Raw genomic sequence first — 16,732 nt, 5'->3', positions numbered from 1 at the left:
GTAGTTTGGGACCAAATGTTTTATTTTTGTGGTTGCTTAAATATTAAAAATTTATTTCTTCTTTTTCTATTTTTTCTTACTGCAGCTGAGGTGTTGAGGTTCGTTAAAATTAAAAAAGAAACTCAAAAAAGAAAACAAAATGAAATGAGCAACCAAAAAAAAAGAAAGAAATATAAGAAACCATTTTCTTTACAGCAAATTAAAAAACACCATCAAACAGAATAGCTCATTCTTTCATCCATTTATTTCTTCCTTATTGTAATTTTTTGTAATCCAAAGCCACCAAGAGTGCTTGTTCTCCTCCATGATGTGAAGCAAAGCTCCGAGTGTGTTAGCACTGCCCGACACATGTGCGTATGAGAATCCAACGGCTATCAGTCCACTCGCCTTTGAGATATGGAGACTTTCTTCCTCACAGGGGCCAAAGTGCAGTTTTAAAACCAGCAATCAACACAAAAATCCCCGTCTTCATCAAAGCCATAATGTAGGGCAATAATCTGTTCTCCATAAATACCAAACCAGAAACTGAACCCTAAAGATCATCTCGCAAACACTAAAATAAAAAAAATAAACAGAAAATAAAAACTAGCTTGAGGTTAACCACACTCCAGCTCATGTTTCGCGTATTAGACGAAGACAATAAATGACACAGCAGTAAGACTGTGGTGAAAACCTCTCTGCGTTTATCCATACCAAAACTAAAAACTTCCCAGCGGCTTTCTTGAGAGGCTGTGGTTTAGCAGATAAGCGAATTAGCTCTTCATACATCATCAGATATTTATTGAATAATTTGTTAAATAATCCTGTGAGTTCATGTAGGAGGTGAGGAGTGATAATAGATCAGGAGTTCATGTGAAAATTCAATTCTACTTGTTATGGGTGTCAAAATTTAATCGCGTTGGCTTTTATTTTGTATTGTTAATGATCAGCGTCGAGGGTCAGTCTTTAAGTGCCATTTGGTGTTGGTTTACTTGGTGTTGTAGGAGGCTACGCGCTGGTTCAGAGGGTTTTCCGGAGACTTCGTCCACTCCTTCTTGAGCTGCTGTTTTAGCTGGGAAAGCCGCATGTTGGGATTCTCCATTTTAGCACGAGGCATGTTGGCTTCTTCAAACGCTGTGTAAGCAGCTTTCATGCGACGCTCAGGATGACGGTCCAGATCTTCCTTAGTGCTGAAGAAAAGCATGAAATATAATGAAGCAGATGCAGAATAATACCTAGGCTTTTACAAAGTCAATAAAACTGTGCCAGTGCTAGTGAAATCTATAAACTGAATGTGTTTAATAATGTTCTTAGTCTTTGTTTTTTGTGTCAGAGGGACCCAGGGAGAAGAGTTAAATGCCACATACAGTTTTCTCTGAAACCAAAATAAATTATGCATAATGTGGGAGTCTTAATTATAAACATTTGCAAAATACACTGCACTGCACTTTTATTTTGAAATGTCTATGATTTACTATGTGAGAGATTAAAAATGGAAGCTTTAAGTCCATTTTCATTTACAACAATATATACATACAAAAATGTGCAGTGTTTATAAACTGCGCTAAAACCACAAGCCTGTAGAACATACAATAGAGCTGTGAACATGCAAAATTCATCAAATTTTAAAATATAAAAATTATATTAGGTCAGAAATCTTAGTTTATTCCTTTTTATTAAGCTTTTTGTTGCTTAAGGGTGAATCTGCCTTCAGCAGATCGGGCCGGGGTCAGGCTTGTGCGGTAAATAAACGGTCATGTGATGCATTTCAATTAGCGCAAGAAAGTAATCAAACTATTGGTTACAACATCAAAACCCATCCTGCAAAGGTGAAACACTGTGAAGTCCAAAAGAGCGAATTTTGTGGAGTGGGAAAATGTACAGCAAGCTGACAGGGAAAATGACGAGGACAATCGCTACATTGAAACCGCTGTCATGGATAATAAAATGGATGTTCTTGGCTGGTGGAAGATGAACAAACAGTCCTACCCAAAACTTGCCAAATTAGCCAGATCAGTAGTACTATGCATCCTGGTCAGTAGCAGCAGCAGTGAAAGACCATTTCAGGATGGATTCTTTTATTATTCAGCTTCACCGTCGCCTTAAGATAGATTGTGAAGAGAAGTGGCGAAACAAATCCCGCAAAGCCTTTATCTTAATTTTGTTATTGCCAAATACCCATCATAATTTCTCATTTATTTTCATTTAATTTGTTAAGAAAGACTTAATTTTATTGGTGTGTTGGCCAATTAAAAGGCTAAGTGTATGTATGTAGGCCTATTTAGAGTGCGGAGATGTTACGGAGGACCAATTTTTATTTTTTTGTTCCAACTTCTAAGTGGCCTATACGTTTCTTATGAATAAATTATGTTAAAACATGTATAAACGACTCATTCTTGAAAAAAGGCATAAGAGCGGTGTGCATCTGGACATTTAAATAATGTCTGGCTGTAAACGGGTTTAGGCTTTTAAAAATCAGTCAATCAAAATGTACTTGTCAGGCTCGGGCCAAATTCAGTCAGGCCTAACCTTTAAGGCCCAATTACAGCTATACCCCCCGCTGCTGGAATCAGCTTTCAGAAATGATGAGATGTGCTCCAACGTAAGGCACGTTCAAATCAATGCTTAAAATCCATCTGTTTAACTGAGCATTTACCGAATGAGCAATGTGCTACGTCCCACAGATCGCACTATTATATCTTTCTTTTCTTTCTCATTCTTTTAAAACCTGTTTAATACATTTTAATCTGTTTTTAATCATTTTTATTTCTTGTTTTTATTTTCTTGTACGTGTGTCTTTTATTCCTGTTTATGTAGAGCACATTACCACTGTGCATGAAATGTGCTATATAAATAAACTTGAAATTTAAAATAAAATAAAATTTTTAGCCAAAAAAACAGCTTATGCTGTTTGACGTTGCAAAATAGTATTTTCTCATTATATTACTTTTTAATGTCACAGACACTTAACTGTAGAGCAAACAGTTTCAGCATTTACTGCCGTTTGTTATTCATACTCATTACCCCCACAGGAGAACGAATCGAAGATCCAGAATTGACGAATAAGGTGAATAGGAATGGATTTCATACAGGACTGTTATATGAACTAGATACCAGACCTGATAACCACGATCTAATTGTTCCCCTACACCATTTTCCAGGTTGCACTTGCACCATCTCTAGGAACTGTGAAGTGACCTATGCTGACAGTACCATTAAGGATGAGTTCCTGTGTTTTTACATCCAATGCTTTGCCCTTTTTTATAGGGCAAATTCTCTACATTTACAAACCATCAGCGTCATCAACGAATGACGTATGTGAGCTATAAACACTTATTTTAGGTGTACCATAGTGTTTCAGGCAATGCTAAAATGATGAAGTTTGGAAGCGAGAGTTATGAAATAATTGCTTGGTATATAAATTGTTCATTTTTGAAAAAATAGAGCCTTTGGGAACTGAGATTTTCAAATTTTTAAGGCCCAATCCCAATTCTACCCCTTCCCCCTCGTTTTGCACGTTCACGTGAAGGGATAGGGTGTCCCAATTCTCTTTAGCTTGAAGGCGTAGGGCTGAGGGGAAGGGCTAGATAGGCCTTGAAACTGAGATTTTTCAGGACCACACTCCAAACCTAGGGGTACGAAAATTTCCCAGAATACACCATCTACAACAGCAGCATGGCTGCACACAGAAAGAGATGCACAAATTAGTATTTTTTCGTCATTATTAAGAATTTTTACAACATACAAGCATATGTTTAATATATTCATAACCGCGTTCGTGTTTGACCGTCATGCTTTAAAAAAATATATATATATTTTTAAAAACCTGCTAAATTTCGCTATCGATAATACATAATAATAACTCCTGTATAGTAGTCCCACAACATACTTTCACATGTCACTCGATGACACTTGAATACCACGTCAGAAAAACCTAGTGGCTGTGAATGAGTTTTTTTTTTACAGTGTCTGCTATAAAGTTAATGTTGTTTTCGTGTGTTCACATAGATGAATGGCCATGGTGTAAATACACTTTTACGATCTTATTGCCACATTATATTGTTATGATAACAATATGATATCGTTACCTTCAGTGATTTCCTGAAGATAAATACCAAAAAATAAAGCAATTGAAATAACTACAGCAGTCTCGATTAATCTCATATAAAGTAAGAGATAGTGATGACATTTGATGACGTGTGCAGGTGCAGTAGTCCTGTCCCATTTTCTAGAGGTAAAAATTTGAAGCCCTTCCCCTTCACACTCTGTTTGAAGGGCCAAGGGGAAGGGGTAAAAAAAAAAAAATAGAGTTGGGATTGGGCCTAAGTGTACAGTGTTTAAAGAGTCTCTTAATCTCCTCAAATCTGTATTTAAGACAGCAAGATACCTGAGGACAGCAATGGCATCTTCAATGGTTCGGGCCTCCACCGAGCCTTCCTCTGGAACTATCCGATTGACATTCTCCTCAAGCGGCACATCCAAGTGGCTTTTCTCTGTAGATTCGAAGGGATACATAAGAGCAGTGAGAACAATCAACGGAGAGAACCAAGTGCCTGATCTACTTATCAACTGATACATTTTTAAATAAAATCTGATCGATTCGGATGGACATCACAATATATAAAAAAGGATCTATTGCCACTTCCATTTCTCAATGATGTTAAAGAGTTTATCACTTGTTTCAAACCAGTTTGCATATCTTTCTTCTAGTAAACACGCACAAAAAAGATATTTGGATCCCATTTTAACTTCAAAATATCATTTTTTTTTTGAAGCAAGTTGGACACCTGTATCCTTTGACTTCCATAGTATTGTTTTCCTACTACAGATGTCAACGGTTTTCAGCTTTTCTCAAAATATTTTTTTTACTGTTTAACAGAAAAAAGAAACCACTTGGGGGTGAGTAAAACGCGAGTTAATGTTTATTTTAGGGTGAAATATTGCTTTAACTTGACAGGCTCTTTTTTCATTAATTGAAATGATAAAGTGCAGCAGACAAACATTGGTAACAAACATGTCAAATTATAATATTCATCTAATATGTAGTTATTTTTGCATGTACACAGCTTTAATAAAGCAATATTCTAATGTAAATTTCCACTTAAAGGTGCTCTATAATGAAAATCTGGGTATACCCAGGCATATTAGAATAATATGAGATCAGTATATGGAAATGGGCATACTGTGAGCCTTTCTCGTTCTCATGTAAATTCCACAAGTGTAAAACCTCGGTGGACAACAGGCCAATCAAAACATATCCATTTGCATGTATGCCTAATTTGGGTCGTTCATCCGGACCTGACGAGCAGGTCATCAAGCTCTAAGATCATAAAAAAGCTCTAAAATCATTAATATGCATGCTTCATGCTGCGTTTAGATAAGCAACAACGGTTTCTAGTGAGACAACAGTGATAACTTTCTTCACTTAGTTATTTTAAGCACATAATTCACTTAATATGTATGTGGGACTTTTATTTTGAAAATGCTAATGGCAATTATTTTTACTGTATGTTACTGTGCTCCACTCTGAAGGTATAAGGTATGTTTAGTTGCATATATTTTGTTAATTTATCGTGTTTATTGTGAAATTTGATGCGATGGTTTCAACAAACACATGTAGATGCTGAATTGTGTCAAATCACATGGCTCATATGTCATCTGTTCATGCAGAGGTTAATATTTATTCCTGTTTTCTTTGATTATATTGTCATGTTTAATTATAATTTAGCCTTTATCTACAACAAATCTGCTCAGCAAAATAGGTTAACGTTACTCTGATTGGGTTTATATTTGTCTGTGTTGAACATATATAGTGCGTGTGCTCATTAATATTCACAACACGAACTAAATATGGTCAATCATGGACCGTCTGATTCTATGGGTAATTTATGGAGTAATAAAGTAACTTATAAAACCATTTCTGGAGACTTTTTGAACCGAATCCATGAACCTACTATGTAGATATCAGGGGGAGAATTAAAATATTAAACCAATGCAGTGTATTACACCTTTAAGTAAATGTGAATAAACTCTCCTAAACAGTATTGAGGGCTTTTTTGTGTGAAACACATGGAAATCAGTGACTAAAGATGTTTTGTGGAGGCAGCGCTCTACATTGGAGTTATTGGATTGGCCCTTACCTTTTTCCTTGATTTCCTTAACATTTTGCTTGCTTTGTAGAGTCTCCTCAATCTGTGCTCGAGTCACTTTACTGGGCCCTTCTTTTGTCTGTTTACCCTTTATCTTGGAATCTTCTTCCTCAAAAAGCCTTTGGTTTTCTCTCTTCCTCTCCAGAGCCTCCAAACGCTTCCTCTCCTTATCATCCTGTACACACACGTACGCACACACACACTCTTTTAAATTACAACTGGACCGATGTTATCGAGGCAGCCTGACGGTCATTAAGCAAATGTAAGTGTAAACTGCAGTGCAGAGTAAAGAAATTAGAGATGCCTCCTGCCCGCTCAGAGCACGGAGCGTAAGTAATGGTTACTAGGATCGGACATGGTCTTAACTGTCCGCATCCTAACCGCCGGCCACCTTCCTGTTGATAACATCCGCAGGAATGGTGACACAACAGTAAGAAGATACGCATAATGAGATGACACCTTCAGATGTCAAGCAGAGGCTGAAATGTCATTCGTGTGACACAGATAAGCCACACGGCAGGCCACGCTCAAGAGCAAACCAAGATACGTTCCTCTCTCTTGACATTCTCACATATCTGCAGGTGATAAATTATATTCACCAAACCCGACTCCCAGACGGTGGTTGATCTTTAGGAGATGTAAAGGATAAATCAGTGTTTCCAGTGCAGGTGAGTTTGCATGAACACACACAGTGGCCTCTGTGACACGGGGTATAATTAGCAGAATGGCTGCAGTAGGATAACAGCAGTGCGGGTCTGATCGGCTGATGGGGATCAGATGGCAGCGATGGGAGGAAACTGGAGGAAAGGAATAGGGTGTGAGGAGCTCCTTACCAAAGCGCCTTACCATGTAGACTGGCACATCATGCCAGTATTGCTAACGCTCACTATATATGCCAACACAGACTCAATAATGTATGAAACAAAGGCAGGAGAAAGCTGGGAAAGTAGGGGTAAAAAAGCCACCAATGAGCATCATTGAGGGACAGACGGCCTTTCAAATATTTAGACTGCTAAAATATGTTCCAAGTAAATACTAAAATGTTAAATCTAAATCAGCCAAAATTTGTTTTTAAACATAGGTTTGATTTAAAGGGATAGTTCACCCAAAACTGAATATTCGGTCATTATTTACTCGCGCTTTAATTGTAAATAATCTGGTGAAAACCTGTAAACGTTGACTTTCATAGTATTTGTTATTCCAACTATGGAAGTCAACATTTTACAAATATCTTCTTTTGTTTTCAACATAAAAGGGAAACTCATAAAGGTTTGAAACCACTTGAGAGTGAGTAAACGTAAATTATGTTGTCATTTATGGGTGAACTATCCCTTTAAGACAATTGGGCAAATTATTACAAAAAAATTATTGCAAAAAAAGTGTCCCCAAATAAGCTAAATTTGACTTGAAACTATTTTCAGGTTGAAATGATGCTTGTTTAAAAATAAAAAAATAAAAAAATAGATAAAAAAAAAATATATTCAAAAAATATATTTCAAAAACTAATAATAAAAATATTTCAAAAACTGTCATTATGATGCAAGCAGTTAGCAAATGGGTTTTAAAAATAGGCAACCCAAAAACAAATGTTGTCATCGTCGCTAATTCATTTCATCCTTTACTTTTTGCAGAGCATAACAGAAGATATTTTGAAAACTGTCAATAGATTTAAAGCAAATGAGGTCCACACCAACATTAAAGGGCACCTATTTTACTGCTTTATCAAGATAAGTCTTTTGTGTGTCCAGAATCTGTCTGTTTTAGCTCAAAATACCCATCAGATTATTTATTAAACCTTTCAGAATATTGGATTTTCTGCTCGGAACACAATGTAGCTGTTTTTGTTTTCTGTGCCTTTAATGCTAGTTCTCCCTCCCACTGTTCCCACGTGCCTGTCAGAGTGTGTCTCAATCTCCGCCTGGGCTGCGTCAGATAAACGGCACAATGACAGACATGAAGGAAGCAGATCTGACGTGACGAAATACTACAGTAAGAACTTTCCCAATGATTATTTGATTTATTTGTTGTGGAGTTGCAACGATGAGTCACACAATGTCGTTACAAAGTTCATGCACGCACACACAGACAGCGCACGCGTTTAACTTTGCATGGAAAATGTGGCAGGATACATGTTAATATCCACTGCTGTATGGATATCCGTCATGTTAATATACAAAACACACCTGATTTAACGTCCACAACCCGGGATTGAAGCGTCGTCTTTTATAATTGTACTACTCAGATGCAGCTGTGGTGATAAAGTAAATACAGTAAAATTGATGCAACTCATTTTTAAATATGAAATGATTTAAAAACATTTTAAACTTTTAAAACTCATTTTTGGTCACACTTGATGATGACTGATGATCACAGAGAGCTGAACAGATCTTTTAATCCAAGTTGCTTTCGCACGTCCTGTCTCCTTGATATGATTACACAGGTTCCTACGGAGACATGTTAATATGCAGCTGTCAATCAATTTGGTGGACCGGAAATCCGCACTCCTACGTCACATTGTGGTCGGTTTAAAAAAAAAAAAAGACTTTATATCACCCAATATGACTGTGGACACACTATACCTACACACAGTTCTGTCTGATTTTCATCATAGGTGCCTTTAAACTTAGCGGATTGTTATTGCATGAAAAACAAAAGAGACATGACAAAATATCTTCTTTTGTATAAAATCAACACAGAAAAAAATGCTAAAAGTCATGTAGGTTTGGAAAAACATGAAAGCGAGTGAATGACTTGAATGAATGAATGTTTTTACACTTTTTGAGAATGTGTGGCATTAGATGAATACAGAATAATGCTGGAATTGCAGAATTCATACAAATTAATAGCTGTTTAATGCGGAATATAATGGGATGCGTTGAATTAAGTATTAATAATTATTTTTTTTTAAATGCTGAAAACCTCAAATGAAATTGTAATGCATACTTGTGGTTGCTAATATTATTAAACTGCAAAAAGACTTTGTGTGTTTTTGCGGGTAAATGGGAGTTTCGTTTATTGGACTTTAGAATTACACACGTTCTAAACAATTTATAATTAAACAATTAAATTTAACAAGAATAAAACAGAAGAAATTAGAAAAAAAACTATTAAACTTTTAGCTTTTTAGCTCTTGCACTGAATAGATGACACGATTTTAATTGACTGGCCATGCTCATTTTACTGAAATGAAAAAAAAAAAAAAAAAAATCCAGAAAAATAATTTGTGAAAAAAAAAATCCAGAAAAATAATTTGTAAAAAAAATAAAAATAAAAAATTAACCAAACACAATGTTGCTTTAGTAATGCATGTATTAAAACATGACAAATAATGCATTAAAAAAAACCATGCGGACCAAATCATCTTTGCTAACACACAAATGCTAAGGACGGCGTACATCCAGAGGGGCGCCTAACGTTAATTGCATTTGCGTATATATCTGACGTTTTCCTAGCTTGTACTAGACAATCAAAATCTATTTAGTTTCTTATGACTATATGTACACTAGCAGTGGAATTTACTGCATTGTGACGGGGCACCACTTGAAATCTTGCCTAGGGCGCCTAGGGCCTGAGCTTACTAGACATAATAACCAACCAGTCACTTCATATCAGTCAGAACATCAGTCCACGAACCTCATCCAGGCCCAATTTCAAAATCAAGTTCCATTACAGACAACGAACGCTCATCAATATCTGACATTATTGATCGAGGACATCAGAACTTGCGTGATGGTGTTACTTTAACCCAGACGGCTTCGGCTTTCATTTTGTTTGTGGAGACCTCATTTCCTGAGCAACTCTAAACCTGACTTGCAATGTATTAATCTATTGTGTGCTACTCAGACTCGCATGTCTAGAGCTTCAGTGAAGAAGACAGCTGTGTCATTTAGATACAAGATTAGCAGACAACGGGTAGCAATGTTAGACAACATTACATGGAAAACATGGGCACGATGGGAATCAAATTTCTGTACACTCAAAACACAACTTGTAAATATTTCCCTATCATAAAGTCAATTATGAACCAGGGATGGTTAGTGAGCCCATATATGCATAAATGAGTACTTTTCTGTATTTTATGATTCGTGTTTTTATTTTTCCCTATTTATTTATGTTTTTGAATAGCATTATAAGACCTTGATCTTTCTTCAAACAACTTTTAACATCGGAAAGTTTGAAAAAGTGACTTTTATTAAAATTGTAACTAGTTTAAAGTAGTAAATTTTTTTTGCTATTTTACAGACTTAATTCTCTCTATATTATTTCTGATACATTATATTATTTCAAACTAGAGCTGCACAATATATCGTTTTAGCATCAATATTACAATGTGAGCATCCGAAATAGTCACATCACAAAGATATTCAATGTTGAATGTAAATTTTAGTTGACCAGGAACCACAGAATTGTTTTTAATCACTGTATTTATATGAAATTTTGTGCAATTCATGCAAAAAAAACATTTATTTATGTTCTGTTTCTAGTCAAAATATCAACTCTAAGAACTCTCATCTCTTCTGGCAGTAAAACCTAACAATATTTTTATATTTGTCTTTTTATTTTTAGAATTTGTTTGATATTTGCACTAGAAACAAGACAAAAAGTAAAAAAGCAGCGATCAACATCCCATTTTACAATTCACAATTATAAATAAACAAAAAAACACTGTGAATCACAAAATACAGATTGAAAAAATATATTTTACAGTGTACTTTATCATTATACTAGCAAAACATCTTGTCATTTTCACACTGTATAGTATTTTCCACTTTTTAAATGCTAAATTAATAAGAAATACATTTTTATACTCAAGTATGCATTATACTGCCCAACGTAAAAATCTATTATGTTTTACTTTCTATTCATCAGGTAATCCTGACTAAAGTTGTATTGCAGTTTGAACAGTTTGACCGGTTTACTAAATTGATAATAAGAACTTTCTATTTTATTATTTCTTAACCTGTTTTGTGATCTATTATTTTGAAGAACTGAAAATAATCATTATTTTAATATGTAAAGGAACTGTTCACCCCAAAATTATAATGCCTCATCAGCTGCCTGTCACTCTGGAACTGTCGTTTGTCGCTTTGCCAATGCGAGTAGCTCGTAGTGTGAATGAGGCTTAATTATGTACTTTACTCACCCTTCACTTTATCCAAACCTAAGTGAACACAAAAGAAATTATTTTGAAGAAAGCTGTTGACCTGTAAACGTTGACCATAGCATTTATTTTTCCTACTATGGATGTCAATGGTTACAGGTTTTTTCAAAATGTCTTCCATTGTGTTCATCAGAATAAAGAAACTCATAGGCTCATAAATATTTTCGATTTTTGGTGAACTACCTTTAAATTTCACAACTTAGGATAGTTTCATTTGAGTGGGCTTTGAAAACATACTGATCTGCCAACTAGCTCTGTGATGACAATATTCCTGTGGCTTCTACTCTTTTCTCTCTCCAGGTACTACTGCCTTACTAAGCAGAAACTGTTTCACTGTCAAACAATTCAAATACACTGGAGGAACTGTCAGTGTAGTAGACTGTTACTGCCACCTTGTGTTTATACTACACTCTACACCTCAAAGATGATGCTGACAGTTAGAGGTGGTTGTTCTGCACATACAGTATCTTACAGTGGTGCATTTTATAATAATATACTTGGTACAATGTGACATAAAGCAGTCTTATGAGAATTCACTTAATTTTTCCTGTATGCTTTTTTTTTTAAAACTCTCAAAGTGCCAGTAAATAGATACCACATAAAATGTTTGAGCTAATTTTTTTTTTACTGATCTCTTGGATGCCCAGAGGGTGGGTAAAGTACATAATTGTAGTAATTTTAGAGTGAATAATAACTATTAACTATATATATATATATATAAAAATCTTGGTAAAGAACGAGCTGAGCCGAAAGGCAAAGCTCTCAATTTACCGGTCAATCTACGTTCCTACTCTCACCTATGGTCATGAGCTTTGTGTCATGACCCGAAAGGACAAGATCTTGAATACAATTGGCCGAAATTAGTTTCCTTCGCAGGGTGGCAGAGCGCACCCTTATAGATTCTCTCCACATCGAGAGAAGTCAGCTGAGGTGGCTTGGGCATCTGTTTCGGATGAGTCCTGGACACCAACCTAGTGATGTGTTCGAGGCATGTCCCACCAGGAGGAGACCCAGGATACGCTGGAGGGACTATGTCTCTCAGCTGGCCTGAAAACGCCTTGGGATCCCCCCGGAGGAGCTGGGGAAAGTGTCTAGGGCAAGGGTCCTAAACTGCTCATTTATGGCTCTTCAGTCTCTGAAATGGCCCCCCACCAAACTGAGTTTGAGACCCCTGGTCTAGAGAAAGGGAAGTCTGGGGTTCTCTCCTCAGACTACTGCCCCCGCGACCCGGCCCCAGAAAAGCAGACGAAAATGAATAAAAATCATACCTTCCGCTGTTCTTTCTTCACAACATGTTTGTCGTTATCTTCCCAGAGCGCATCCTCCAGCTCCTTCTGTTTGCGGGCATCAGCGACTGCTTTGGCTTCGGCCTTCCGGGCCCTGGCAGTGGCCGATTTGGAATTCTCCCCCTGGAATTTCTTCGGCATTCCTGGGAATTTCCTGTGGAACAAAGACAGAAATAAGAACCGACAGATTATGTTTTCTTTTCTTCTTATTATCATTTTTTATTAAGCAGGTGCTTGAATGAGAGTAAGTACATAACATACGAACTGCATAATATAATCTGAGTTTTAACCTGAGTTCTTAGCAGGTTTAGAAAATATGATCATATCACCCCAATTTTATCCTCCTTACACTGCTGCCTGTTAAGTTTCGTATTGATTTTAAAATATTGCTTCTTACATATAAAGCTTTAAATAATCTAGCTCCTGTTTATCTAACAAACCTTCTGTCTCGCTAGAATCCAACCCTCTCCTTAAGATCTCAAAACTCAGGGCTCCTCATAGTACCTCAAACAACAGTTCAAGTCGAGTAAAGGGGGTCGAGTCTTCTCATTTATGGCTCCTAAACAACTTGAAAAGCATTCTTGAAAATGTCCGAGGTGCAGACACACTCTTGCAGTTCAAAACTAGATTAAAGACCTATCTGTTCAGTAAAGCATACACTCAGTAAAGTGCATCACATAACGGTATGATGCATGATTGTACTCCACACAGGTTTTTGCATCTCGTTTATATATACTATGAACAGCAGCTATGCTAACTATTCTCTATTTCCACCTGGGGATACTCATCCCGAGGCCCTTAGAGACTATGCAGCGCCACTGATTCGATTCAAGACCAGCGGCGAGATGATCCCAAGGTTTCCATATCCTGGACCAGGCCGTATCCTGAGCAGCTGCTGTGGTGGTCATGAAGGAGTGGAGATCATGAGTCTGATTCCTGTGACGCTCCGGGGACAGACGAGTCTCACTGACGTCCAGCTTCTCCAGCGCCTAGACTGCAGCTCTGCACAAGACGTTTGGCCATAGGAGAAATGGTTGTGCCCAACCGAGTCTGGTTTCTCTTGAGGTTTTTTTTTCATTCTTCACTTTCGCCAATTGGTGAAGTTTCTTCCTCGCCGCTGTCGACACTGGCTTGCATGGTTCGGGATCTGTAGAGCTGCGCATCGATGGATTTGCTCTTCAGTGTTTGGACTCTCAGTAGTGAATATTAAACCACACTGAACTGAACTTGAACCACACTGTTTCAATTTACTATAATCTTCTATGTGAAGCTGCTTTGACACAATCTACATTGTAAAAGCACTATACAAATAAAGATAAATGCTATTTTTAAATGTTATCGTTATCAGATCGATGTCAAAATTAGGCCGATATCTTTAAGCCGATAGATTAAGTATTTGTACAGAACTGCCTGCTTCACACATACGCGAGTCGAACTTGTTGAGACTTGTCCAGTGCACTATACACTCACATTGTTTATTCCTTTAAAGTCCGTCTTTTCTTTATGTGGTATTGCTGTCATTGTGTATTTTGGTTTAAATCGGCTCAGGAAAAAATACTACATGTGTAAACATAATAGCAGTGATGCACATGTGCTAAAACAACTGGTTGGGTTGATCGTAATCTAATATGGTTATTTGTTATTATCAACACGTTGTTTGCCATGTGTTGTTGTTGTAAGATTGTATTCAGTTTGGCATAATTATAACAAGCGCATGTGATGGCTATCAGCACGCACACACATAGTGAGCCGACAGAGCCTTCATAGCACCCCAAACAGCTGTTTACTGTATGAAAATATTACATTTTGAAATATTTATCGGCTATAGTATATCGGTAATCGGTTATCAGTTATCAATATCGGCGCATCGCTATTTAAGTACTAAAAGAAGAAGAAAAAACGAGACAGTGAGTTGCATCTACAAAGAAGATAAGGTCTTGACAAAAGAAATCATGGACAAGATTTTCTGTTGAGATGATCCAAAAGTAAACAGATTCTAAAGGCATACAAATAAATAATTAAACATGTAAATCATTATGTAGGCATGGGCCAGTATAAGATTCTGACGATATGATAACCTTGGATAAAAATATAACGGTTTCACGATATCACGGTATTGTGCTCACTGCTCTAACATATATTCTTTTTAAATATTTGGGTGAACTAAAACTAAAACTTTTTTCCCCTTTGAACACAAAATATTTTATTTTTTAAATATTATATATATTTATATATATTTAATTATATTTATTATAATATATAATATATATTTAAAAATATTATATTTATTTTTATTTTGTAACTCTAAACGTCAGGCTAAATAATTAAAATCAATCATTGACTTCTGCTGTCTTCATTAATTTCAAAAACACAGATTTCTTTTGCAATTTAAAATGGCCTCTTTGGATATCTTTTCAGCTAGACATAATGTTGTCCTAAAAACTAAAAAAAACAAACGTAAATATACCTTAGGAACTTTTGGTGGTTTAAAAATCTTGACTTTTCCAAACTGCGGTATACCTTGAAAACGGTTATCGTCCCATGCCTATCATTACGTAAAGTTTATTCATTACATTTATTTAGGAGTAGAGGCTGCTGGGCTCTTCATGAAGTGATTCACACAGTGACTAAAAATTAATGTGCTTGAGTTGCACATTTCACAGCAAAGCACGGGCCGCAGTAAAACAAAAAATTACAGGATTTAGAAAGGCCTTGTTCTCACTGTATAAAGATAATCTGGTATTAGTGGAGAGGGATAAACCACAAATATTTTTCACCCAGCACTTACAAAAGAGAAACATTTAGCCTTGGTAAACAGTTGCTGCCACTGCTTTTCTCTCTAACGTTAGCTATAAAGAAGTGTCATATCAATGAAAGGGGTGAACTATTCAAAATTAATTATATTTAAGCACATTTATAAACAATCATTACTAAAAAGTCGATATTTTAGTTCATTTTACAGGGTAGTTGTACACATAACTACAAATATGTATTATCTACATGTACTTGGTATACGTAATTGTGCTCAATTTACTGTTATTACTACATTGAGTAGTACTCGTAATGTGTGTAACGATGACACACTAACATGTTTGTTTACCGTAAACACGTATAAACACAAATGAATTCACACCTGCTTTTGTGTCATATACACCTGCTCCTAATTTTGTGTTTAGACAGAACGCGAATCATCAAACACGTTTCGTGACTGAAGTAGTTAATTCTGGAAATTTCATAAAATAAACTACCGTCAAGTGAAAATTCTGGAACTTTAGTGACATTTTAATTGCACTTTTCAGAAACCTTCTCGTTAGCATCTTTGCTAACACCTCTGGTTTCGGAGAGTAACAATTTGTTTGTTGAAGCTTGAATCGGATACCTGAATTTGAACAATGAAAGCACATATAGAGGGATCATTTTACCATATTTTATTAATAGAAATAATTTTCAAGGCGGACTCTAAGATAAAACGTAATAACACCAACCTTTTCCTGAGCCAGCCTGCTGGGTGTTGTTCGCCCTTCTTCTGAAGCCGCTGCGGAACAGTCGACTCAGTTTTTTTAGCGCCCCCTGAAGGCTCGACGGTTGCTCTGTCTCCAAGGGTGTCTCCCCCATAGACTGTAAAATATATGGACGGAGTATCCGTGACGTCACCCATAGGTTTCTGAAGAGCGCAAAAGAAGCCACAAGTAGGCGCGGCCAACCGTCGCCATTTTGTTCGCGCGTCATCGCACCCACGGCGGGATACCAAACAAGGGCAAAGAGGCGGAGAGTGGGCGGAGCTACAGACACCTGCTGGCACTTTGCTTAGACCTGGCAGACAGACTTTACTTTGGGAGAAACGCTTAATACTTTATTACCTGCGACTCGTTTGTGTTCTGACCACATGTGCTTGGCTGTACACTATATCAGTAAAGTGATTAAACTTTCAAAAACACTGTAGTCATACATTGAGCCACTAAGCATTGTTCTTATGACGTTTTTCTACAGGAGGAAAACGCGAATTACTTCCAAACACTTCAGATATAGTGTGTGTTAGTAAATGCAAGACTATTGATGAAATCCAGCACAACACTGTATGACAACGCTTCAGATGACTGTTCTAGAGCCTACAACTAATCAATCTGACAGATTCTGGAGTGCTTTACGGGTCTAAA

The 16,732-nt window shown here is 36.6% G+C and overlaps 1 protein-coding gene across 1 annotated transcript; it reads right to left on the bottom strand.

Moving 5' to 3' along the window:
• Positions 1 to 226: 226 nt before the first annotated feature.
• On the bottom strand, positions 227 to 16,162 carry ccdc124 (coiled-coil domain containing 124). Its single transcript, XM_056463965.1, has 5 exons — positions 16,061 to 16,162; positions 12,558 to 12,729; positions 6,120 to 6,303; positions 4,367 to 4,472; positions 227 to 1,169 (listed from the first exon to the last, which is right to left on the bottom strand). Exons 2-5 carry the CDS (start codon positions 12,714 to 12,716, stop codon positions 968 to 970), a joined length of 651 nt encoding a protein of 216 aa, XP_056319940.1. The 5' UTR covers positions 12,717 to 12,729; positions 16,061 to 16,162; the 3' UTR covers positions 227 to 967.
• Positions 16,163 to 16,732: the final 570 nt, after the last annotated feature.

Source organism: Danio aesculapii, chromosome 8 (assembly GCF_903798145.1).
Source record: "Danio aesculapii chromosome 8, fDanAes4.1, whole genome shotgun sequence".
Taxonomy (NCBI): Eukaryota; Metazoa; Chordata; class Actinopteri; order Cypriniformes; family Danionidae; genus Danio; species Danio aesculapii.
The sequence above is the reverse complement of the archived record's forward strand: the minus strand, read 5'-3'. Positions and strand labels throughout refer to the sequence as shown.

Excerpts from the sequence above, each read along its gene's own strand:
- ccdc124 (XM_056463965.1), bottom strand. The coding sequence starts at position 12,716 with ATGCCGAAGAAATTCCAGGGGGAGAATTCCAAATCGGCCACTGCCAGG. Across the intron at positions 6,304-12,557 it reads TGAAGAAAGAACAGCGGAAG|GATGATAAGGAGAGGAAGCG; the intron begins GTATGATTTTTA and ends GTGTGTGTACAG. Across the intron at positions 4,473-6,119 it reads TAAGGAAATCAAGGAAAAAG|AGAAAAGCCACTTGGATGTG; the intron begins GTAAGGGCCAAT and ends TCGAATCTACAG.